This window comes from Apodemus sylvaticus, chromosome 19 (assembly GCF_947179515.1).
Source record: "Apodemus sylvaticus chromosome 19, mApoSyl1.1, whole genome shotgun sequence".
Taxonomy (NCBI): Eukaryota; Metazoa; Chordata; class Mammalia; order Rodentia; family Muridae; genus Apodemus; species Apodemus sylvaticus.
In genome coordinates this window covers 11,137,476-11,160,509 of record NC_067490.1, presented here as the reverse complement: position 1 = coordinate 11,160,509, position 23,034 = coordinate 11,137,476, and the positions used below count along the sequence as shown (strand labels likewise).

Genomic DNA, 23,034 nt, shown 5'->3' with positions numbered 1-23,034 from the left:
AAAGATGGCCCAAGTGTGTGAGTGGTCAGTCCACAGAGTCTGTGGGACTCTCATCAGGATCACAGGCCCTTCACGGAAGGGAGGGATTGAACCTGGAATAAACTCAAACTGAGGCAGCACCAAGGTTCTGTGCCTCCTGGAACAGGACAGAACAGGCCCCCACAGGCTTGCAGTCTCACATCCAGCTGCCGGCCAACCCACAGATTTAGGGTTGGCAGAGCAACAGGTTGGGAATGTGGTAGACGGCTTGCCAAGTATGACAAGGCCCTGGATTCCATCCCCAGTGCTGGGAAATCAAACCAAACCAGCAAATACCCACCGAACCAAACCAGAAATACCAAGCAGAGGAAAGGGGAAACAGGTAAGTGCCACAGAGAAGCAGTCATTTCCCAAGGATGCTCAGAGACGACAAACCAGTTAGATGGCCGAGAAGTGAACAGGCTGGCATAGGCGTATATGGGGGTGGGGGTGGGAGATGGGGGGTGGGGGGTGGGAGATGGGGGTGGGGGGGCCACTAGCTACCAGCTGGGAAGATTAGTGATGCAGATTTGCCTAGCATTCAGCAGGTCCAGTAGAGCTAGACTTCAGGTTACCCAGAATTCATGTTCCGGGACTAAGCAGAATTACCATGCCTCTAACAGCCAATAGGGGGAGCCCCAGTGGCAGGACCACAGTGACCCACAGGATGTCAGTGGGATGGCAAGGCTGACAACCTGAGTTCCGTCTCTGGGGCCCATATAATAGGAGAGAACCATCTCCCGCCAGCTGTCCTCTGACCTCCACAAGCATGCAGTGGGATATATGCACCTACACATGTACACAAACTGTTGTGATTATAAAAAGATAAAGAAATATAAGAATATGTTCTATGGCAGTGTGGGAGAAGGGAGTGCCTCAGTGGGCCCAGGCCGAGACATCCCTTCCCCAAGGGACCAGCCACACAATGGTATAGCATAGAATAGACTTTATTTAGGGCATGGGGAGGGGGTTAAGAGGGTAGTAGAGGGGCTGGAGAGATGGCTTGGTGGTTAAGGGCACTGACTGCTCTTCCAAAGGTCCTGAGTTCAAATCCCAGCAACCACATGGTGGCTCACAACCATCTGTAATGAGATCCAACACCCTCTTCTGGTGTCTGAAGACAGTGACAGTGTACTTACACATAATAATAAATAAATTTAAAAAAAAAAAGAGGGTAGTAGAGGCAGAGAGAGGGAGAGAGTAGAGAAGCAGAGGCCACCATGACCACGTGGAGAGAGGGGGGAGGGGAGAGGGAGGGAAGAGCCCAAGAGGGCAAGAGTAAGAGAGAAGGAGGGAAAGGAAGGGCAAGCAGCCCCTTCTACAGTGGGCCAGGCCTACCAGGCTGTTGCCAGGTAACTGTGGGATGTGGAGTCCAGACAGAATACCAACACACACACACATACACACACCAAATAAAATAAATGTCATCTAAAACAATTACAAACAGCAACACAGATGGGAAACACAGCTGACTCTCTGACCCTAGGAGACAAGATCTGTGGGTCAGTGGGCTGTCTTATAGGGTCGACAGCCAACAGCTTAAGAAAGGTGATGGTTAAGAGCACTGACTGCTCTTCCAGAGGTCCCGAGTTCAATTCCCAGCAACCATCTGGGTGGCTCACAACCATCTGTAATGTGATCTAATGACCTCTCTGATGTGTCTGAAGACAGCAACAGTGTACTCACATATATAAAACAAATCTTTAAATAAAAAAAAAGAAAGAAAGAAAGAAAGAAAGAAAGTAAGAAAGGTGAGGGCAGAGGCAAGCAGATTTCTGACTTTGAGGCCAGCCTGGTCTAAAGAGTGAGTTCTAGGACAGCCAGTTCTACAAAGAGGAACCCTGTCTCGAAAAACCAAAAAAAAAAAAAAAAAAAAAAGAAGAAGAAGAAAGAAAAAAAAGAAGAAAGAAAGAAAGGTCACACAGTTCCTGAGGGTCGGCTGGGACCCTTGTCTTTTTGGGCCTGCAGACGCAGGCGCCTATCCTCCTAGGAAGAATAGACTTCAGTGTTCTGGCATGTTCCTTCCCCTTCAGGGAGACAGGGCGGTGCACCCAGACTCTACAGTTAGAAGCCCAAAGGAGCAGAAGAGCGTCCATGTTTCTCCTCTTAGAACGCCCTATTCCGTTTACAACAGTCCGCACAGCCCGACAGGCACTTCCTTAGTCCTTCCCGGAGCCAATGTCCGCTCACAGAGTGAAGCTGTAGTGAGGGCTGAGGCCCTCGGGACAGCACGACCAGCAGAGATCCGCTGTGGAGGGACAGGACTCTGTCCGCCACGTTCTGCATCTCAGAGCTTTGAGCCTCAGTAGAGCCCTCTGCTCAGGGGCTGCAGCCTCGCTCCCATGTAGCGGCTCAGTTCCTCCAGCACTAGCCTCTCCTGGCTGTACATCTGGAACACAGCAGCACACAAGCGGATACAAGCAAACTCGGGATCCTCGCCCCGAGTCAGAGTCTTCCCGGGGGTCACCTCCTTTGGAAGCCTCCCCAAGCCCCAGGCTCTGCACAAGTCAATCAGCAACACCTGAACAGAGACTCAAAGAGTGGTGGGTGGACGGGAGATACAAAGGAATAGGACATTAGGAAGTGGGCTCCCAAAGGATGGGGGGAGAGCTGGGGTACACATAGGGCCCAGGGAAGGGTGGGGCAGGGAAGGAGAGGGCATAGAAAGGGCCGGGCAGTAGCAGAACCAGGTGGAGAGCTACTTTTAATTGAAAAAAGAAAAAGTTCCTCTGTGGGTGCTGGAGAGAGGGCACAGTAATGGAGAGTGCTCGCTGCTCTCACAGATCACCTGGGTTTGATTCCCGGCACCCACATCAGGAACCTCACAACCCTCCGGCAGTTCCAGTTTCAGGGGACTGACTCCCTCCTCTGGCCCCTGCAGGCAACCAGCACACACACAGTGCCCATGAACTCTCAAAGGCACACACTCATAAACAGAAAATCTTAAAAAGAAAAAAAAAAGTTCATCTCGAGCAATACCTACAAACATAACTCAAACCTATTGGACACGTGGTGGGCTTTAAGTGTGGCATCCTCCAGCCGTTAGAATAAATAAACCACTACTTAGCAGTGCTTGTTGCCAGCTGATGGGTAAGGGTTTTGTTTGTTTGTTTGTTTGTTTTGTGTGTTTTTCTGCTTGACCCCCACCAATGACAGCTAGCATTCAGGGAATTTAATTTTGAATCTGCCTGTCCAGGTGCCCTTCAGGAGTGAAGCATCATGGGGAGCCAGATCCTTCAAAACAAGGCCTGACATTTGATCTTTTCGGGCAGGATAGACGGAGGCTGGAGTTCCTGCCTTTTGCCATGGGGTGTGTGTGTGTGTGGGTGCAGCAGCCTAGGGGTTAAGGTTCTACCTGGGGGTAGCACACAGCCCCTCACACAGGAACGACTCCTACCTCTTGCCAATCAGCCTCGGAGCTGTGGGTGAAGCCCAGCAGGTGACAGAGTCCATGGGTGGCTGTCACCTGTTGGAGTAATCGAGAAGTCAGCTCAGGGGATGATCTACCAGAAAGCTGCCCCCTTCAGGGTCACAGAGCACCCCTGTAAGACCGAGCTGCCCTATGCCAGGACATTGGGGCAGGAGACACAGCTGCTGCACTGGGCAAGAGTTAATGCTCCCCAGTTCTCTCCTGTCTAGGCAAGTGCTACCAGTGAGCGACATCCCAACCTCGGTCGCCTCCTGTCTAAAATAGAACAGTTCACCCAGTTCAGTTCATTAGTGTGGAGTGACACTGTTTGGGGTTGGACCCAGGAAAAGAGAGTTGACTGTCCCTGGTGGGGGCAGTATTGGGAATCCAGCTATATAGAATTAAGCAAGAGTGGGTCATGGTTGTAGTCTCAGAGATCTAGAAAGTTGCAGTGAAGTATTGATTGAATCCAAGAGTTCAAGACCTGGGCGGTATAGTGAGTCTACAGCTTTTCATTTATTTACTTGTTATTTTTAAATTGTGTGCATGTGCACATGAGTACAGGCGAGACCTGAAGAGGCCTCTGATACCCTGGAGCTGGTGGCAGGCAGTTGTAAAACACCTGACGTAGGAATTGGGCAGGGAACTCGGGTTCTCTGGGAGAACAGTGGGCCTACATTGCTAAAAAAAAAAAAAAAAAAAAACAAACAACTATGTTAAGCAGCAAGAGAAGCTAAACACGAGACAAGGGAAGAGGGGAGCAGGGCTGACTCTAAGAGAAGGAAAGAGGCAAGGGTGCAGGCTTAGCCCTGGGAAGTGAACCCTTGTGGATGTGGCATAAAACAAGGTCGGGCATCTATGCAGAGTGGGCGTAGAGATCAGGGAGAGACAGGATGGGATTCGAGGTGGCTGGAGGCGGCGGCTGGATGGGGAAAATCGGCCTCCTTCTAACTGCAGACAGGCTTGGGCCTAGCCCACAAGAGGGGTAGAACAGAGTCCAGCGGAGGGCGCTGAAGGTCTACAGCAGGTCTCAAGAGGCCACAGCTAATGAGTCTGCAAGCTGCCTGGCTTTGGCAGAGCAGGACGCTACGATTTATATAGAGGCCTACGGCAAACCAAGCTAACGTTATCTCGAGCAATCTCTAGTCCCTTCTAACAGCCTTTTACTACCAACCTTGGTGTCTGTCCTAATATCCTCACGTTGAGCGGATCACCTTTTGGAAAGTACAGTTAGTGTGACACACTTCTAGCCTCCGCCACCCCTAAAGCCAGGGACACTTAGCAGTCACGTGGGAAACCTACAGAGTTGCCGCCACCACCTGGTGTCCTGCCTGTCTGCTGTCTGCACTGAAGTCACAGGCGACTGCGCTGACTTGTGCCTTTCCAGGACTATGAAAGGTCACATAACCCCTTCCACGTTGTAACACGTCATTCCCAGCAGCCCAGATCTGTTCTGTGGCCTCAGTAGCCACCCACATCTGGCTCAGAATAAACTAGTTTCCTATTTCCTTTAAAGCAGGGCGGTTATTTTGTGTCAACTGCCTGTGCGGCTGCTGGCTCTGGGCCGCTTCCTTCCTAACAGAGAATTACAAACGTCCCCCTCTGCATAGCACAGGCTGCGCTATCCTAGATCAAGGACATGGTCAAGTCCAAGCCCATAACTCTGGGTGACCTCCAGGGCCTGCTTTGAGTCACTCTTAATTAAATCCAAGGAGGCTCACAGATAGCAAGTCTGTGGCTGTTCTGCCAAAGCGGAGCGCTTCTATTGAACGATGGTACGTTTCTCTTGTCACTTTCCACTTCCTGCCTTCAAACTCTGCAAGGTGGAGGCTCCTGTTCTATTTTGTGTAATGAGAAGCCAATCCAGCAAATTTCAATTAGGGAAACATGGTTTCCTTTCTAGAGATAAAAGCTGAAAAGGTCCCTGGGAGGTCCCTGGTTCTCCATCCCCCGGAAGTTCTCCTTCCCTCAAGCCTGGAGCTTACCGTCCCTGCTTTTAATTTCTCCCCATCAATGCAAATGGTGTGTGTGAATGCTCATGTGCACACAGGCATCTCCTCCTCAACCTTCTCCATGGTGGAAGTTCGTTCGCGAGTGCATGTGGCTCCGCACCCCGACTTACCGTCAGAACATCGTAGTAATCCTCACTTTCTTTGCAATGCTGGAGGATATACTCCACTCCTAGGAAAATATCTCCCAAATTATAATCATCCGGGGAGCGTGGCTGAGGAAACTCTCCTGCTTTCAGATTCTGAAAAGGAGAAAACAAACTCGGAGGCCTTGGCAAGCAGTAGCCGGGTTACAAGGACTCGGCTCACTTGTTTAGCAGAGGGCACTGGGACTCCTGACCACAGCCGCAGAAAGAAGGCTAAGGGCCATCAAAGGGTCTGGGGTGTGTGTGTGTGTGTGTCATGCATAGTTATCATACACAATGGCCCATCATAATCAATAGCTTTGATTTCATCAAATTAGCTACCCCTCTTTTAACTCAAAGTCGAATTCGAAATCGTTGAATTGGCGTAAGGACACAAGCACACTCTTTCCCACTTATCTGCCCGCTATTTTTTCTTGTTAAGCAATAAGGGGAACACTTGGCCACATTCTTACACTGTACCTTCTTCACTGTTTGCATATATTTCTGTAGGTGTGATATATTTCAGTGGATTATGGCATATACATTTTCCACAGTCTCTTGAAGTACTGTTTACTATCAGTTCACTCCCCAAAAGGATTACTTCCATTTATGCTGCTAACAATAGGGGAAGCTATTTAGACAATGTGGTTCCTTGTAGCTATTGCAAGGAATTTTTTTAAAGATTTATTATTTTATGTATATAAGTACACTGTAGCTGTCTTCAGACATACCAGAAGAGACCATCAGACCTCATGACAGATGGTTGTGAATGAACATGTGGTTGCTAGAATTTGAACTCAGGACCTCTGGAAGAGCAGTCAGTGCTCTTAACTGCTGAGCCATCTCTCCAATTCAGGGAGTTTGTTGATAATGCTATCAGTTTTTTATTTTTCTGTCCAGCATTTACCACTGAGGTTACACCTAAAACTGCAGAGGCCTTTATTTAGATTCTCTGAGGGCACTGAGTTTGTGACGGTAGTCCCTGCATAGAGGAATTGTGATGTTTAAGGCTAGACATACTTAATAGATATAGATCATATTGCTTCACTTCTTGCTTGTTTTTGAGACAGAGGCTTTTTTTTTTTTTTTTTTTTGGCTTTTGTTTTGTTTTGCTTTTCAAGACAGGGTTTCTCTGTGTAGCCCCGGCTGTCCTGGAACTCACTCTGTAGACCAGGCTGGCCTCGAACTCAGAAATCCGCCTGCCTCTGCCTCCCAAGTGCTGGGATTCAAGGCGCGCACCACCACTGCCACCCAGCTGAGAAAACAGGTTTCTTCTGTGGCTCTTGTCTGGCCTTGAACTAACCAGGCAGACCAAGGGTGGCTTTGAACTCACAAAGATACGATTGCCTCTGCTTCCTGAATAGATGGGATTAAAAGCATGCACAGTCAATGCATTTTTGCCAAGTTTCAAAATCAAAGATAACTGTAACTGTAATATAATTAACAGGAACTACTCTGGAAGGAAGGTAGGCTGTATGAGAAGAACATATTATTTTACCTCATGAAATGGGAAAGAAAGCACATCAGTTGGGACATTTTTATTCCTGTAGATCCTATTAATGTTCTGAATATTCTTGTTGTCAACACAGATGATCCCCAGGTCAAATTTCTTCACGCCTAAGATACTCCTGACTAAATCCATCTTCCTTCGAAGCGGCACTCTTCTGATGGGGACCACCCGCTGCAGATTTTTAATCACCAAACTCATTTCGGGAAGAACACCCAGCCCTTTAAAAAAAATGGTTGGAAGGAACCTGCGGTTAATACTCGAGAAAAGACTCTAAGTACTAGAGACTGATAAATTATGTAAAAATACACGCGCGCTCACAATAAAACAACTTTATTTGGTGGAGTTTTATTTGGTGGCGATTCCAAGGGAAATTACATTCACCATAGGAAACTAAGAAGCAGGGTAGGCTGCGCACAATGTGCACAGGAATGGGGCGGTTGCAATGGTGTAGGACCCGGTAAGGACGAGTATGGGTGAGAAAATGGGGGTCGCTGTGGATCCAGCGTCTCCCGGGCACTCAGGTAGGAGGATCCACGCACGAACTAAGCGCTTCCACGCCGCACAAGGGGGAACCGCAGCGCACTTACCGCAGCAAACCGCGGAAGAAGGTCAGGAAGCCGTCGGGCCGCCTGCCGGAAGATCAACAGCAGCACACCCCAGAGAGCGGAAGCCGGATGCGGAGGACCGGAAGTTGGTCCTACGGATTAGAGGTCCGTGGCACCCATCTAAGAGTCCGCCCCAGCGGCCGGAGTATTATGGTGCGGTGGGCCCGGTAGCGGCTGGAGGCTGACTGTGGGCGAGCACAAGCGCTTGCGACAGTGGTGATAGCTGGTGGGCCGGCTCCTTCCGCGGCCTCCGCTGTTCTCTGTGTTCGTGCCGGGTTGCTGAAGGCCTGCCTTCACCATCTTCGCTCGAAGGCGTCTGTTAGCCTAGCGGCGGGTTTCCTGAGTGTTGCGAGCATCGGAACAAAGCTGCTCGTTCTAGACCAGAGCATCTCAAGTTCGAGTTACTGGGAGAAAAATGAGATGGTAGGAAACGAAAGCAGTCACATTTGAACTTACGGTGCAGTTCTTTTGGCCTTGGAGATCCCAAGAATCTGGTTAGTGATGTTTTCCCGTCTTATTCCTGAGATATCCACCCCCGCCCCCCGCTGAGAAATTATCAATTGCATAAAATACTTTGCATGTTTATTTTAATCTTAACGGATCAGGCTTCACTTAAACCTGATGGAGCACACCTGTGATCCCAGCAGAAGGGAGGCCGAGGCAGGAGGAGGGACCTTAATTAAGGTTGTGCTTGACTGTAGTAAGTTTGAGGCAAGCCCGGGCTAAACGAGATCTTGTCTTTAAAGAAAAGAAAAAGAAAAAAAAAACTTTAAGCCTCCCTTACACCATAATTTATTTCTCATACCCTGTGTCCAAAACCTGTTGGTTCTCTGAGGGGTCGGCGGCCCATTGTTCCCTTGCCTTTTAAAATTACTGTCTTTAGAATATCTGTGGTTTAAGGGTTGCAGCAAAATATGCTGTGATGTTCTAAACCTTTGTTTTCCAGGTTATCCCGAGCGTGAAGGAGAGCTTCCCCGGGCAATAGATAATTTAAGGAAGAGAGAGCTACTTGCGTACAGACCATATTTATTGCCTTCAAATAATTGGGTCGAAGATGAACCCAGTGAATCCCTTTGGTGGGCAGCAGCCCAGTGCTTTCGCCGTGACTTCTAGCACCACGGGAACATATCAGACTAAGTCACCGTTTCGATTTGGCCAGCCTTCCCATTTTGGACAGAACAACACAGCCAGCAAGAGCCTGGGATTTTCACAGGTACCGAGCTTTGCAGCACCGTCTGGAGGAAGTCATTCTTCCACCTTGCCAGCATTTGGACTCACCCAAACTTCAAGTGCTGGACTCTTCTCTGGTCTCGAACCCACACCTTTCGCAGCTACTTCTGGGCCTTCAAGTGCATCTGTGCCAGGAAATACGGCCTTCAGCTTTAAGTCAACGTCTAGTGTCGGGGTTTTCCCAACTGGCTCTACTTTTGGGCCAGAAACCGGAGAAGTAGTAGGTTCTGGTTTTAGGAAGATGGAATTCAAGTTTAAACCCCTGGAAAATGCAGTCTTCAAACCAATACCGGGGGCTGAGTCAGAGCCGGAGAAAACCCAGAGCCAAATTGCTTCTGGATTTTTCACATTTTCTCACCCGGTTAGTAGTGGGTCTGGAGGCCTGACCGCGTTTTCTTTCCCACAGGCGACAAATACTTCGGTGACTAGTTCAAATTTTATCTTTTCGAAACCAGTGACTAGTAACACATCTGCCTTCGCCCCTGCTTTGTCTAACCAAAACGTAGAGGAAGAGAAGAGGGGTCCTAAGTCAGTGTTTGGAAGTTCGAACAGTAGCTTCAGTACTTTCCCCGTAGCATCACCTGGATCTTTGGGGGAGCCCTTCCCGGCTAACAAACCGAGCATCCGCCAAGGATGCGAGGAAGCCGCCTCCCAGGTGGAGCCACTTCCCACCCTCATGAAGGGATTAAAAAGGAAGGAGGACCAGGATCGCTCTCCAAGGAGACATTGCCACGAGGCAACAGAAGACTCGGACCCCCTGTCCCGGGGTGACCATCCCCCAGATAAACGGCCAGTCCGCCTGAACAGACCTCGGGGCGGCACTCTGTTTGGCCGGACGATACAGGAGGTCTTCAAAAGCAACAAAGAAGCAGGCCGCCTGGGTAGCAAGGAATCCAAAAAGGAGAGCAGCTTCGCGGAGTCCGGGGAAAGTGAGCACTCGGCCGTCCCGGGAGGGAGTCAGTCCACCCTGGCGCCCTCCCGCCTTCCAGCTGTGCATAAAGAGGAAGACACAGAAGGTAGAGATGAAAAAGAAGGTGCGTCCCAAAAGCGGGTGTGCAACAGAGTGACATAGTGACATGGTGTGCCTTGCTGCAGAGCTCTTGTCCGGTCCCTCATGGTCACTTGATTTCAGTGCCATGATCGTGGCTTGGAAGTGTTGTCTCCGATGGACTTACGTGTCTGCTTTCTGACTTCCAGATTCTCTCAGGGGGACGTCCGTGCGGCAGAGCAAGCGGAGCGAGAGCACAGACAGCCTCGGGGGCGTGTCTTCTCTAGAGCTCACAGCCATCCAGTGCAAGAACATCCCCGACTACCTCAACGACAGGGCCATCCTGGAGAAACACTTCAGCAAAATTGCTAAAGTGCAGCGGGTCTTCACCAGACGCAGCAAGAAGCTCGCCGTGATTCATTTCTTCGATCATGTGAGTACTCCCGACTTGCCTCCTGTTCCTTTTCCTGTGTTGCAGAGGATCAGACCCAGGGCTCTGAGCATGATACACAAGCACCTTACCTCAGAGCCTGTGTTCTGGGTCCTGAACTTGATCACTTGAAAAAACCATTTTTAATTATTTTTACTTTTAGTGTATCGGTATTTTGCCGGCAGACATGTCTGTGTGCCACTTGCACGCCTGATGCCCATCGAAGCCGGAAGAGGGCGTCAGATCCTCTGGAGCTGGAGTAACAGATGGTTGTAAGCACCATGTGGGTGCTGGGAATAAAATGCAGTCCTCCCTCTGGAAGAGCAGCGAGTGCTCCTAACTGCTGCTGCCTCTCCAGCTCCAACTTTGTCACGTGCAAACTCTTTTCCTTTTCAGCTGTAAGTTGCTTGCTTGCTAGTCTGTAGGGAAAGCACTCACGTAGCATTTCTTTCCTCTTTAAATAGCTCATTGTAGGTTTCTGATTATGTATGTGTGCAAACATTTGTGTGTATGTGGGGGGGTATGGATCGTGATAGAGAAGGAGTATGAGAGATGAGGGTGAGATCTTGTGGGGGGGGGGTTGATAAAGAGGGCAGTGGACATGCGACGTGGAAACAGAAGGGAGACTGGGGTGTAGGTAAACAGCCAGCAGGAGCCGGCGTGATGTCTGGGACGGGAGTCAGTTAGAGTAAGAGACTGATACATAGCTGTGTATGAAATGCCACAGGAAACCCATTCCTAGGCATGCTTGCTGAAATCATTTTTTTTAAAGATTTATTTATTATATGTAAGTACACTGTAGCTGTCTTTGGACACTCCAGAAGAAGGTGTCAGATCTCATTACAGATGGTTGTGAGCCACACGTGGTTGCTGGGATTTGAACTCAGGACCTTCAGAAGAGCAGTCTCTTAAATGCTGAGCCATTTCACCAACCCCATTTTTTTTTTATTTGTTTTTTTTTTTTGAGACAGGGTTTCTCTGTAGCCCTGGCTGTCCTGGAACTCACTCTGTAGACCAGGCTGGCCTCAAACTCAGAAATCCGCCTGCCTCTGCCTCCCAGAGTGCTAGGATTACAGGCGTGCGCCACCACTGCCCAGCAAATGTGTAGCCTAGTCTGGCCTCGAACTCGTGATCCTCCTGCCTCTGCCTCCTTCAGCAAATCCTACCGGCGTGCGCAACCACAACCGGCCCCATTTTTTTTTTTTAAAGATTTATTACACTGTCAGTGTCTTCAGACACTCTAGAGGAGGGCATTGGATCTCATTACAGATAGTTGTGAGCCACCATGTGGTTGCTGGGATTTGAACTCAGGACTGAAATAATTTTTTAAGAATCTCCTCTTCACTTGAGGCCGGGATGGCACTGTTAGTTTTCCTAACCTGCACGTGTGCAGGTCTGAAGTCCCCAGAGAGTATGGTGCTCCAGGGAGGACCAAGCTGTGCCTGTGAAGTCTGGTTCCTCTGAAAGGTCTGAGAGTCAGTGTAGGCACACAGTTCTTTGTTTCCCCCTTCAGACAGGGTTCCTCTGTGTAGCCCTGGCTGTCCTGGAACTCAGTCAGTAGACCAGGCTGGCCCTAAACTCAGAGACCCACCTGCCTCTGCCTCCTGAGTGCCGGGATTACAGGCGTGTGCCACCACCACCTGACTTGCACAGTACTGTTTCAGGCCTGAATTTTCTGCTTTTGCTTCTGTTTTATTTGGCCAAGTTCGTGAATACTCCAAACATTCAAACAATTACAGATAGAAAAAAAAAAGTCATGAATCTGTTCCCTAGAAAAAACTGTTGGATTTGTAGCATTGGCTGTAGGATTTCACCATGTGTAACTTTATATCTTCGTTATTTTTCTAAGTATTCATACAGAAAGATGAAGTTACATAAGAACTTTAAAAGGAGAGTTATTTATTTGTGTGTGTGTATGTGTGGTGTAGGGACAGCTCTCTGCCTGGAGGTCAGAGGACAGCTTGTGGAGTGAGTCCTCTCCTCCTCCCTTGGTGGGACCCGGGTATTAGCCTCGGGTCAGGTGCTTTCCTCTCGGCACAGCTGGCTGCCCGCCCTTGCTGGTTTGTCCCTTCGTGTTTGGGAGGGTCATCTGTCACCCACGCTGTGCCTCTGCCTCCTGGGTCCTGGGAGAGTGGGCACGTGCCGCCTGCCGTGCCAGCTCGCGCTTGTAGTCTGATTTTCTGGGTTGTTTTTAGACATAGGGTCTTGCCGTGTCGCCCAGACTCACTTGGAACTCAGGGCCCTTCCTTGCCTCAGCCCGTGGAGGAACTCAGGACTAGAGGCATGATGCTTTGTGTCCAACTAATTGTTGCTGTTTTCCGCAATGACTAGAAAGTCTGTGACTGTTAAATACCACATGGTGTTTTCTTCTGTCTGTTTTCTTGCTTATTCAGCCTTCTCTGCCTTTTGGGGGTGGGGCTGGGTTTTGCTCCAGAGTCCTCGCCTGCTTCAGGGCTAGGGATTGAGCTGTGGGCCTTGAACATGCTGCACACATGCTCTCCCGCTAAGCTGCCTCCCAGCGCCATCCCACCCCACCGGTATTCTGAGAGGGAGGCGGCAGTGCTCTGCGGCTGGTGTTCTGAGAGCTGTGCGGCTGGTGGCCTCTGGCTTGGTATGTTGCCCAGCTTTGTCTGGGAATTGGTCAGTGTCAGTCTCCCAAGTGCTTGGGTCGCACGTCCGTGTGCCACTGTACCTTGCTTCTTTGTGCATTTTTGGTATAGTTCTTGTCCTTAGTACAGATCTCAGAGAACAAAGGTTTTGTGCCAGAATGTATTCAGTTTGAGGGATTTTATTGTTTATTTCTTCATATTAATTAAAAATGAATGGCTTTATATTCATAATTATGTATATTACAGTCACTTTTTTGACACGAGTTCTTTAGCCTAAGATGGTCTAGAACTTTAAAACGTTTTGAATGAGTTATTATTTCTGTATTAATATTTGGCTATGTGTATGTCTGTGTACTATGTGCACGCTTGGTGCCTATGGAGGACAGAGAGGATGTTGAGTCCTAGAGCTGGAGTTACGGGCAGCCGTGAATGGCCACATGGATTCGGGAACTGAATCTGGGTCCTCTGCAAGAGCAGTGCTGACTGCTTTAATTGTGTGTGTGTATGTGTGTATGTGTGTGTACATTCTTGGCCATAGAGTGGCTAAAGTTATGATTCACATATTAAAAATTGTTCTATATGGGGCTAGAGGAGTGGCTCAGTACTTAAGAGCACTTGCTAATCTTATAGAGGGCTGAGCTACAGTTCCCTGCACCCAGATGGTAACTCACAACCATCTGTAACTCCCGCTTCTGGTGGATGCAGTACCCACTTCTAGCCTCCTCAGGTATTACATATGAAGTGTGCACCTGCATACTTGAGTGCAGGCAAAACACTCATGTGCATAAAATAAGTGAGACCTGCCGGGCAGGGCAGTGGTGGTGCACACCTGTAATCCTAGCAATCTGGGAAGCAGAGGCAGGGGGATTTCTGAGTTCGAGGCCAGCCTGGTCTACAGAGTGAGTTCCAGGACAGCCAGGGCTACACAGAGAAACCCTGTCTCGAAAAAAACCAAATCCAAAAAAAAAAAAAAAATAAGTGAGACCTAAAATGCTATAAGTATGTTATCCGTGTGGTTTTGTTTTGTTTTGTTTTGTTTTAATTTAGATTTTAGGTTTTTTTTGAGACAGGGTTTCTCTGTATAGCCCTGGCTGTCCTGGAACTCACTCTGTAGACCAGGTTGGCCTCACACTCAGAGATCCACCTGCCTCTGCCTCCCAAGTGCAGAGATGAAAGGCGTTGAGCCTCCACACAGTTGTGGATTTGTCACACCACACCTAGCCTTTTTAAAAGTTTTGTGTGTATGTGTCTATGTGAGTATCCTCGAAGGGGAAGGGAGCTGGATCTCTAGGACTGGAGTTATAAGTGGTTGTGAGGCGTCTATCTGGTAATGGTGTTGGGGACCAACTTGGGTCACCCCCGAATCGCAGAGCAGCAAGTACTCCTTAGCATTGAGCCATTTCTCTAGTCCCTAAGATTTACATATTAATTTTCATTCTGTGTGTTTGTGTGCGCACGCGCGCGAGCGTGTGCGAGCATGAGTATGTGCAGGTGTTTGTGTGTGCATGTAGGGGTGGGGCATTAGTGTGCCGTGGTGAGTGCATCTGGAGGTGAGAGAACAACTTTTGGAGATCCATTCTTTCCACTCTGTGGGTCAAGTCTTGTGGCACGGTGCCTGGTACCTTGCTGGCCCTCCTTTTACTTTTGAGGCCTGCTCAGTTTTCAGCACTTTGGTTATTCAGTGTCTGCTCTCTCTGTGTCCTCATACTTTGTGCTGTGAACTGTTTTTCAGGCATCTGCAGCCCTGGCCAGGAAGAAGGGCAAAGGCCTGCATAAGGACATGGCTATCTTTTGGCACAAGAAGAAAATAAGTGAGTTTTCCTCCCGTGTTCACGGTCAGCAGGGCGGCTAGCTCCAGCTGCCTCCCGGATGGATGGCAGAGCTGTTGGAGTTTTACAAGCCTTGTTCTGACGATTGTGTCCTCAGGTCCCAGCAAGAAACCCTTTCCCCTGAAGGAGAAGAAGCTTGGTGACAGTGAAGCCGGCCAAGGCATGGAGGACTCCCCCTTCCAGCACTCGCCTCTCAGCAAGCCCATCGTGAGGCCTGCGGCCGGCAGCCTCCTCAACAAAAGGTGGGACTCATCTTCCGTCTTAGTCAGGGTTTCTATTCCTGCACAAGCATCATGACCAAGAAGCAAGTTGGGGAGGAAAGGGTTTATTCAGCTTACACTTCCATGCTGCTGTTCATCACTAAAGGAAGTCAGGACTGGAACTCAAGCAGGTCAGGAAGCAGGAGTTGATGCAGAGGCCATGGAGGGATGTTTCTTACTGGCTTGCTCCCCCTGGCTTGCTCAGCCTGCTCTCTTATAGAACCCAAGACTAACAGCCCAGGGATGGCACCAACCACAAGGGGCCCTCCCCTCCTTGATCACTAATTGAGAAAATGCCCCACAGCTGGATCTCATGGAGGCATTTCCCCAACTGAAGCTCCTTTCTCTGTGGACACAGAACTCCAGCCTGTGTCAAGTTGACACACAGAACCAGCCAGTACACCTTCCTAGTACCTAACTGTTCATGGGGAAGACAGGGGAGAGCTCTGACGCTTGCTGTGGGGCAGGCGCAGGAAAGAGCTGCTTTTGAATCCCTTCCCTCATGGTGGGCGGGTGTTGGACAGTCGCCAGCTTTAGGGGTGACTTGGCTTTATTCTGAAATTCCCCAGGTCTGAGATCTTTGAAAAAGTGCGCTCTTTGGTGAGGAACTAACTTCAAACAGATTTTTTTCTTTTAGGGAAAGCCTTATCACAAAGCCGCAATTTCTGCTCTATTCCTTTATTTTTTTAAATAGTACTGTAAATAAACTGTCGTTGGGTGGTGCTGCTGTACACCTTTAATCCCAGCAGAGGCATGCCGGACAAGCACTCTACCAATAGACTTACATTTCTGACCCCTCATCTCAGTGTTTGTAGGATTTAATGGATCTCAAGAATCTTTAAGAAGTCCAGAAATCTACCACCTTTGTTCTTGGCCCCGCCCCCTACCCATGGGCCATGCTCATTGCTTAGCCTCACCTTAGATCACCGCCTCAAGCACTGTGTCATTATGTAGACCAGGCTGGCACCAAACTTACAGAAATCCACCTGTCTCTGCCTCTCTAGTGCTGGGATTAATAAAGTCACACGTCACAACACCTGGCTAGGTTCTTTGGTTTTAATGCTCTTTTTTCTTAGCTTAAGAGAACCAAGATGTCATAACAGATGAAGACGTGGAAATGATACAAATGTGTTGTTTTCTCCATAGCTCCCCAGTGAAGAAGCCAAGTCTCCTGAAGATACACCAGTTTGAGGCAGATCCTTTTGACTCTGGATCTGAGGGCTCCGAGGGCCTTAGTTCTTGCGTGTCATCTCTTAGCACGCTGATAGGGACTGTGGCTGACACATCTGAGGAGAAGTACCGCCTTCTGGACCAGAGAGACCGCATCATGCGGCAAGGTATGACGCACAGAGACGGAAGTTCCAGATTCCCTGGCGGGTTGTGTCACAGCAGTTTGTGGGGAGCCACAGGGGCTCTGCCACCACCAAGTCTTGGGATTTCAGATACACTGTGCCTGGTCCTGGAGATGTGAGCTGTGTATACTAATGTGTGATGACTACACACTATGCTTATGTGTGCATGGGAGGATGTAGGGGAATTACACTGGTCACTGGTGGAGAGGAGCAGGGGTCTGAAGGGCAGAAGCGAGAGGGGATGCTCTGTTTCAGGCATTGTCCCCTCGGAATGTTAAACTGGGAATGTGTTACTCTCAAAGAATGTTAAAATAACATTACAAATACACAGTACTTGTCCTGCACAAACATCATAACCAAGAAGCAAGTTGGGGAGGAAAGGGTTTATTCAGCTTACACTTCCACACTGCTGTTCATCACTAAAGGAAATCAGGACTGGAACTCAAGCAGGTCAGGAAGCAGGAGCTGATGCAGAGGCCATGGAGGGATGTTCCTTACTGGCTACTGGCTTGCTTCCTCTGGCTTGCTCAGCTTGCTTGCTGTTTGTTTTTTTTTTTTTTAAGATTTATTATATGTAAGTACATCAGACACACCAGAAGAGAGTCTCACTACGGATGGTTGTGAGCCACCATGTTGTTGCTGGGACCTGAACTCAGGACCTCTGGAAGAGCAGTCAGTGCTCCTAATCTCTGAGCCATTTCTCCAGCCCTCAGCTTGCTCTCTTATAGAACGCAAGACGACCAGCCCAGGGTTGGCACCAGCCATGATGGGCCCTCCCTCCTTGATCACTAATGGAGAAAATGCTTTACAACTGGATCTCTCGTAGACATTTCCTCAAGGGAGGCTCCTTTCTCTGTGGTAACCCCAGCTGTATCAAGTTGACAAATACAACCAGTCAGCGTAGTACCTCATCTGAAAATCCATGGACTCTTTACAATGTTTTAAAATTTATTTTTGTTTCACTTGCATTGGTGTTCTTCCTACACATCTGTCTGTGCAAGAGCAGATCCTTTGGAACTGGAATCACAGCTGTGAGCACACATATGTGCTGGAGTCACAGGTGTGAGCACACATATGTGCTGGAGTCACAGACAGTTGTGAGCTCACATATGTGTTAGAGTCACAGACAGGTGTGAGCACACATATGTGCTGGAGTCACAGGTGTGAGCACACATATGTGCTGGAGTCACAGACAGTTGTGAGCTCACATATGTGCTGGAGTCACAGACAGGTGTGAGCTCACATATGTGCTGGAGTCATAGACAGTTGTGAGCTCACATATGTGCTGGAGTCACAGACAGGTGTGAGCACACATATGTGCTGGAGTCACAGACAGTTGTGAGCTCACATATGTGTTAGAGTCACAGACAGGTGTGAGCACACATATGTGCTGGAGTCACAGGTGTGAGCACACATATGTGCTGGAGTCACAGACAGTTGTGAGCTCACATATGTGCTGGAGTCACAGACAGGTGTGAGCTCACATATGTGCTGGAGTCACAGACAGCTGTGGGCACACATATGTGCTAGAGTCACAGTTGTGGGCACACATATGTGCTGGAGTCACAGACAGTTGTGAGTACCCATGTGCTGGAGTCACAGACAGGTGTGAGCTCACATATGTGCTGGAGTCACAGACAGTTGTGGGCACACATATGTGCTGGAGTCACAGATAGTTGTGGGCACACATATGTGCAGGGATTGAACATGGGACTTTGGAGGAGCAGCTTGTACTCTCAACCTCGATGCCACCTCTCCAGCCCCCGCCTCTCCAGCCCCCACCTCTCCAGCCCCCACCTCTCCAGCCCCCCACCTCTCTAGCCTCCACTTTTCCAGCCCCCGCCTCTCCAGCCCATCACCTCTCCAGCCCCCCTTTCCAGCAACCCCCCTCTCCCCGCCTCTTCAGCCCCCGCCTCTCCAGCCCCCACCTCTCCAGCCTCCCTCCAGCCTCCCACCTCTCCAGCCCCCGCCTCTCCAGCCCCCCTCCAGCCCCCACCTCTCCAATCCTCCTACCTCTCCAGCCCCCCACCTCTTCAGTCCCTGCCTCTCCAGCCCCTGCCTCTCCAGCCCCCCCACTTCTCTAGCCCCCTACCTCTCCAGCCCCCCTGCCTCTCCAGACCCCCCACTTCTCCAGACCCCCCACCTCTCCAGCCCCCACCTCTCCAGCCCCCCCACTTCTCTAGCCTCCCACCTCTTCAGCCCCCACCTCTCCAGCCCCCACCATCCCTCTAGCCCTACCCCGCCTCTCCAGCCCCCCCACCTCTCCGGCCCTTACCTCCCCAGCCCCCCCCCCACCTCTCCAGCCCCTACAGGGTTTTCTTAGTTTTCAACTGTATGAAATTTCTTTACACCTATTAAGCTCATAGTTTGAACTTATAGTTCTCCTCTCTCAACCTCCTGGGACTATACATATCTATCACACCTGGCAGGATTTGCTGTTTAAAAGCTGTGAATTATTGTAATAGTCACAGAGCTTTCTTAGCATGGTAATGAAAACTGCCTCTATAATTTATAGACTTGGTGATTTGTACATTTCCAATAAATGTATTGTCTTAGGGTTTCTATAGCTACTATGAAACACTATGACCAAAAAGCAAGTTGAGGAGGAAAGGATTTATTTGGCTTACATTGCCCGATTATAGTCCATTCTTGAAGTCAGGGCTGGAACTCAAACAGGGCAGGATCCTGGAGGCAGGAGCTGCTTCAGAGGCCATGTAGAAATGATGCTTATTGGATTGCTTCCAATGGCTTGCTCATTCTGCTTATAAATCCCAGGACCACCAGCCCACAGTGGGCGGGGCCCTTCCTTATCAGTCACTAATTAAGATGAACTGACTGTAGGGCCTACAGTTGGATCGCATGGGGGCATTTTATTGATTGAGTTTCCCTCTTCTCAGATGACTTTAGTTTGTGTCAAGTTGACATAAGAATATCCAGTATACTTATTACAAGGAAAATGTGGCTCAGTCACACATATCCTCAATCCCACAACCGGGCACAATTGTAGCCTAGTGCTCTGGAAGCAGGAGCAGGACAGTCTGCTGTACATTGTGAGTTCCAAGATAGCCTGAGCTATGTAGTGATACCCTGTCAAAAGAAAAACCCAAACCAAAAAAAACCATATAAGCTTAAACTAAGGATTAAAGTTTCTAAAAGTAGAACTAAAATGTGTATATGCTGTTTTGAGAAGTTTTGCATAAAACCTTTCATTCTGTGAGTAAAAAGAATGGTCTGCTTACTGAGGTAACTGGTGTTCTCTCTCAGCAATGGTGTACTCATGCAGGTAACTTCATTATACAATTCTGAATGAATGCTGAAACACAATCCCAGGAGACTGCGATGCTTTGACCCCTCCCAACTCCCAGGGTTTCTCTGTGTAGCCCTGGCTGTTGTAGAACCCAGTAGACCAGGCTGGCCTTGAACTCTCAGAGATCTGCCTGCCTCTGCCTCCCAAGTACTGAGACCAAAGGTGTGTGCCACTGGTGTCAAGTCTGCAGATTTATTTTTTAATTGAATTCCTGCATGATAATTTTTCCACTGAGGTCATGATAAGAGTTACGGAACGCTGGCAGAGCACACTTCGTTAAGTGAAGGTGATGTCATGCTCTGTCTGCTTTTAACATTTTTAAATTCCTTTTGTTTTTTGTGTATGAGTGTTTTCTCTACATTTATGTCTGTGCACCACTTGTATGCCTGATGCCAAAGAAGGCCAGATCCCCTTGGACTGGAGTTGTAGACAGTCATGAGCTGCCATATGGGTGCTAGGAATTTAGCCTGGGTCCTCTGGGAGAACAGCTAATGTTCTTAATCACTGAGCCATCTCTCTGGTTCCTGTCTTCCATCTTGAGTCTGTAGTGAATTTGTTTGATTATTTGAGAGGGGTATAGCCTTGGGTAGGGGTTTTTATGAACCAAGATACCCATTGCCTGGCAGGATGGGCTACAGGGCCTATCTCAGAGGCCCAAAGTTTAAGAAACATTTCTTTTTGTGTGTGACTGTTCGGGGGCATTGCACAGAAGAGACTGGGTCTCATTATATATTCTAGATTAGCCTGAACTCATTGCTTGGTTCAGGCTGGCCACAAATTTAGGATCCCCTTGCCTCAGCCTCCCGAGTGCTGGGATTACAAGCAGATTTTTCCCATTTTGTGAAAGTACACTTTGTGAGTTCTTAGTACTCCTGTGGTGCATGCACCCTGACCTTTGGCTTGGTGTCCTTCAGCTCGGGTGAAGAGGACGGACCTGGACAAAGCAAGGGCATTTGTTGGGACATGCCCTGACATGTGTCCTGAGAAGGAACGGTATTTGCGGGAGACCCGGAGCCAGCTGAGCGTGTTTGAAGTTGTCCCAGGGACTGACCAGGTAGAACACAGTGTGTCCTAATAATCTCTGGGGTTTTTTTTCTTGTTTTGATTTCGACTTTTAAAAATTTATTTATTTACTCTGTAAGTGCAAATGTGTGTGTGCGCGTGCATGTGTGCCACAAAGACTGCATGGAAGGATAGCTTACAAGAGTTGCTTCTCTCCACTGTTCTGACAACTCAGGTTGTCGGGCCTGGTGAAAGTGCCCCACCCACACTGAGCTGTCCAGCTGGGCTCCTAGTGTTTTGTTTGTTTCTGGTTTTGGATTTTGAAGACAGAGTCCCTCTACATAGCCCTGGCTGGCCTAGAACTCGCTCTGTGACCAGGCTGGCCTCAAACTCAGAGATCTGCCACTTCTGCTTTTGACTGCTGGGATTGAAGGTGTGCATACCAACAACAACACTCAGCACCGTTTATGCTTTTAAGGTTTTGTTTTGTTTTTTCCTAGGTCCTAATTATTAAATGTGTGCATCAAAGGGTGCGGCCTCCCCTGAACTGGAGTTAGTGTGTGTTCTGAGTTGTTTGCCAAGAATTTGCACCTGTCTGCATTCTTGTGCCCCTCAGATGTGCTCGGCCCAGGGTCCCCAGCCCAGCAACATGCCTGACCATAGACCAAGGGCTGATCCACAGAGCAGCCAGCAGATAACCAGGGCCTTCATCCCCACACCTGCACAATCCGTTATCCTCAGTGTCCCTGCAGCCGCAGCTTTCTTCTGCGAGGGGGAAGTGTGCGCCTGCTCCATCAGGCCTTGGCCCACAGGGCCCTGCCCTAACCCTTTTGGGTCCTCACTTCCCATCTCTAGTTAATTTATGGTGTGTTGGTTTAACTTGACATCTGAACACAGCTGGGAGCTTTCTTGTTACCTGAAGCCCCTTTACATGTTACAGCTGTGCTTTAGGGCGAACTGGTGTGTCTTCACTTACATTCCTCTTCCTTTTGACACCTTGTTATATCTGCCTGATTCAAGTTTCTTAGCTTATATTGCCCTTGAAATGTCTTACATTTAACGGAACGTTTTCATTTAAAAGTTACATTCTCAGCCGTGCGGTGGTGGCGCACGCCTGTAATCCCAGCACTCTGGGAGGCAGAGGCAGGCGGATTTCTGAGTTCGAGGCCAGCCAGCCTGGTCTACAGAGTGAGTTCCAGGACAGCAAGGGCTACACAGAGAAACCCTGTCTCAAAAAAACCAAATCCAAAAAACCAAAAAAAAAAAAAAAGTTACATTCTCAAGCATCAATCTCATGTGGATGCTGTGAAGAGACACCATGACTAAAGAAAAAGCAAGTCTTATAGGGGACAATTTTTTTTTTTTTTTTTTTTGGTTTTCCGAAACAGGGTTTCTCTGTGTAGCCCTGGCTATCTGGAACTCACTCTGTAGACCAGGCTGGCCTCGAACTCAGAAATCCACCTGCCTCTGCCTCCCAAGTGCTGGGATTACAGACGTGTGCCACCACTGCCCAGCCAAATGACAACATTTAATTGGGGCTGGCTTACAGTTTCAGAGTTATCATATGGCAGGAGGCATGGCAGCATCCAGGCAGGCATGGTGCTGGAGGAGTGGAGAGTTGTGTATCTTGCGAGTTCTATCTTGATCAGAGAGCAGCCAGGAGAAGACTCCTTCTGTAGGCAGCTAGGAGGAGGCTCTCTTCCATACTGGGTGGAGCCTGAGCATAAGAGCCCTCAAAGCCCCCCAGGCAGTGACACACTCCTCCAACAAGGGCACGCCTCCTCCAGTAAGGCCACACCTCCTAATAGTGCCACTGCTGATGGCCAAGCCTTCCCACCTCCACAATGTGTATGTCATTTCCTCCTGCATTTTAAGGTACAAAAACCTGCCGTGAAGCAGTTTGTCCCTACTTCTTGCCCCCAGGTGGACCACGCAGCCGCCGTGAAGGAGTACAGCCGGTCCTCTGCGGACCAGGAGGAGCCCCTGCCACATGAGCTGAGGCCCTCAGCAGTTCTCAGCAGGACCATGGACTACCTGGTGACCCAGATCATGGACCAAAAGGAAGGCAGCCTTCGGGACTGGTATGACTTCGTGTGGAACCGCACACGGGGTATACGGAAGGTATCTGCTCCCCCAGTCAGATGACTAGGAAATGTGTGTATATTCACAAAGTGAACTTTTTCCCCCCCATGGTTTCAGAGCTTTATTATAGAGAAGTAGGGAAAGAAAAAGACAGAAGTAAAGAGAGAAAGAAAAGATAGAGGGGTGAGAGCTGGCCATGACCATGTGGAAAGAGCGGAGAAGAATGGGGAGAGGGGGAACAGGGGGAAAAGAGCGGAAGGGCAAGAGAG

The 23,034-nt window shown here is 49.2% G+C and overlaps 2 protein-coding genes across 3 annotated transcripts in view; one reads left to right on the top strand and one right to left on the bottom strand.

Annotated features, from left to right (window-relative positions):
• Nucleotides 1-947: 947 nt before the first annotated feature.
• Ybey (ybeY metalloendoribonuclease) lies at nucleotides 948-7,750 on the bottom strand. Of its 2 annotated transcripts, XM_052162941.1 has the most exons (5): nucleotides 7,659-7,750; nucleotides 7,060-7,289; nucleotides 5,550-5,678; nucleotides 3,416-3,484; nucleotides 948-2,407 (listed from the first exon to the last, which is right to left on the bottom strand). In XM_052162941.1, exons 2-5 carry the CDS (start codon nucleotides 7,267-7,269, stop codon nucleotides 2,321-2,323), a joined length of 495 nt encoding a protein of 164 aa, XP_052018901.1. In that variant the 5' UTR covers nucleotides 7,270-7,289; nucleotides 7,659-7,750; the 3' UTR covers nucleotides 948-2,320. The 2 variants fall into 2 exon arrangements, with proteins under 2 accessions (XP_052018901.1, XP_052018902.1); XM_052162942.1 differs by lacking the exon at nucleotides 3,416-3,484.
• Nucleotides 7,751-7,761: 11 nt separating this feature from the next.
• The window catches only part of Mcm3ap (minichromosome maintenance complex component 3 associated protein), a 47,844-nt gene continuing 32,571 nt past the window's right edge, over nucleotides 7,762-23,034 (top strand). Inside the window, exons 1-8 of the mRNA XM_052162940.1 lie at nucleotides 7,762-8,170; nucleotides 8,623-9,940; nucleotides 10,104-10,327; nucleotides 14,666-14,744; nucleotides 14,860-15,004; nucleotides 16,169-16,359; nucleotides 20,596-20,735; nucleotides 22,607-22,804. Of these exons, the coding sequence (XP_052018900.1) occupies nucleotides 8,731-9,940; nucleotides 10,104-10,327; nucleotides 14,666-14,744; nucleotides 14,860-15,004; nucleotides 16,169-16,359; nucleotides 20,596-20,735; nucleotides 22,607-22,804 (2,187 nt within the window). The 5' untranslated portion in view covers nucleotides 7,762-8,170; nucleotides 8,623-8,730. The remainder of the gene's footprint in view (nucleotides 8,171-8,622; nucleotides 9,941-10,103; nucleotides 10,328-14,665; nucleotides 14,745-14,859; nucleotides 15,005-16,168; nucleotides 16,360-20,595; nucleotides 20,736-22,606; nucleotides 22,805-23,034) is intronic.

Coding starts and splice junctions, on each gene's coding strand:
- Ybey (XM_052162941.1), bottom strand. CDS start 7,269: ATGAGTTTGGTGATTAAAAATCTGCAGCGGGTGGTCCCCATCAGAAGA. Junction 5,679..7,059: donor TTTCTTTCCCATTTCATGAG/GTAAAATAATAT, acceptor TCTCCTTTTCAG/AATCTGAAAGCAGGAGAGTT. Junction 3,485..5,549: donor ATTACTACGATGTTCTGACG/GTAAGTCGGGGT, acceptor TTACTCCAACAG/GTGACAGCCACCCATGGACT.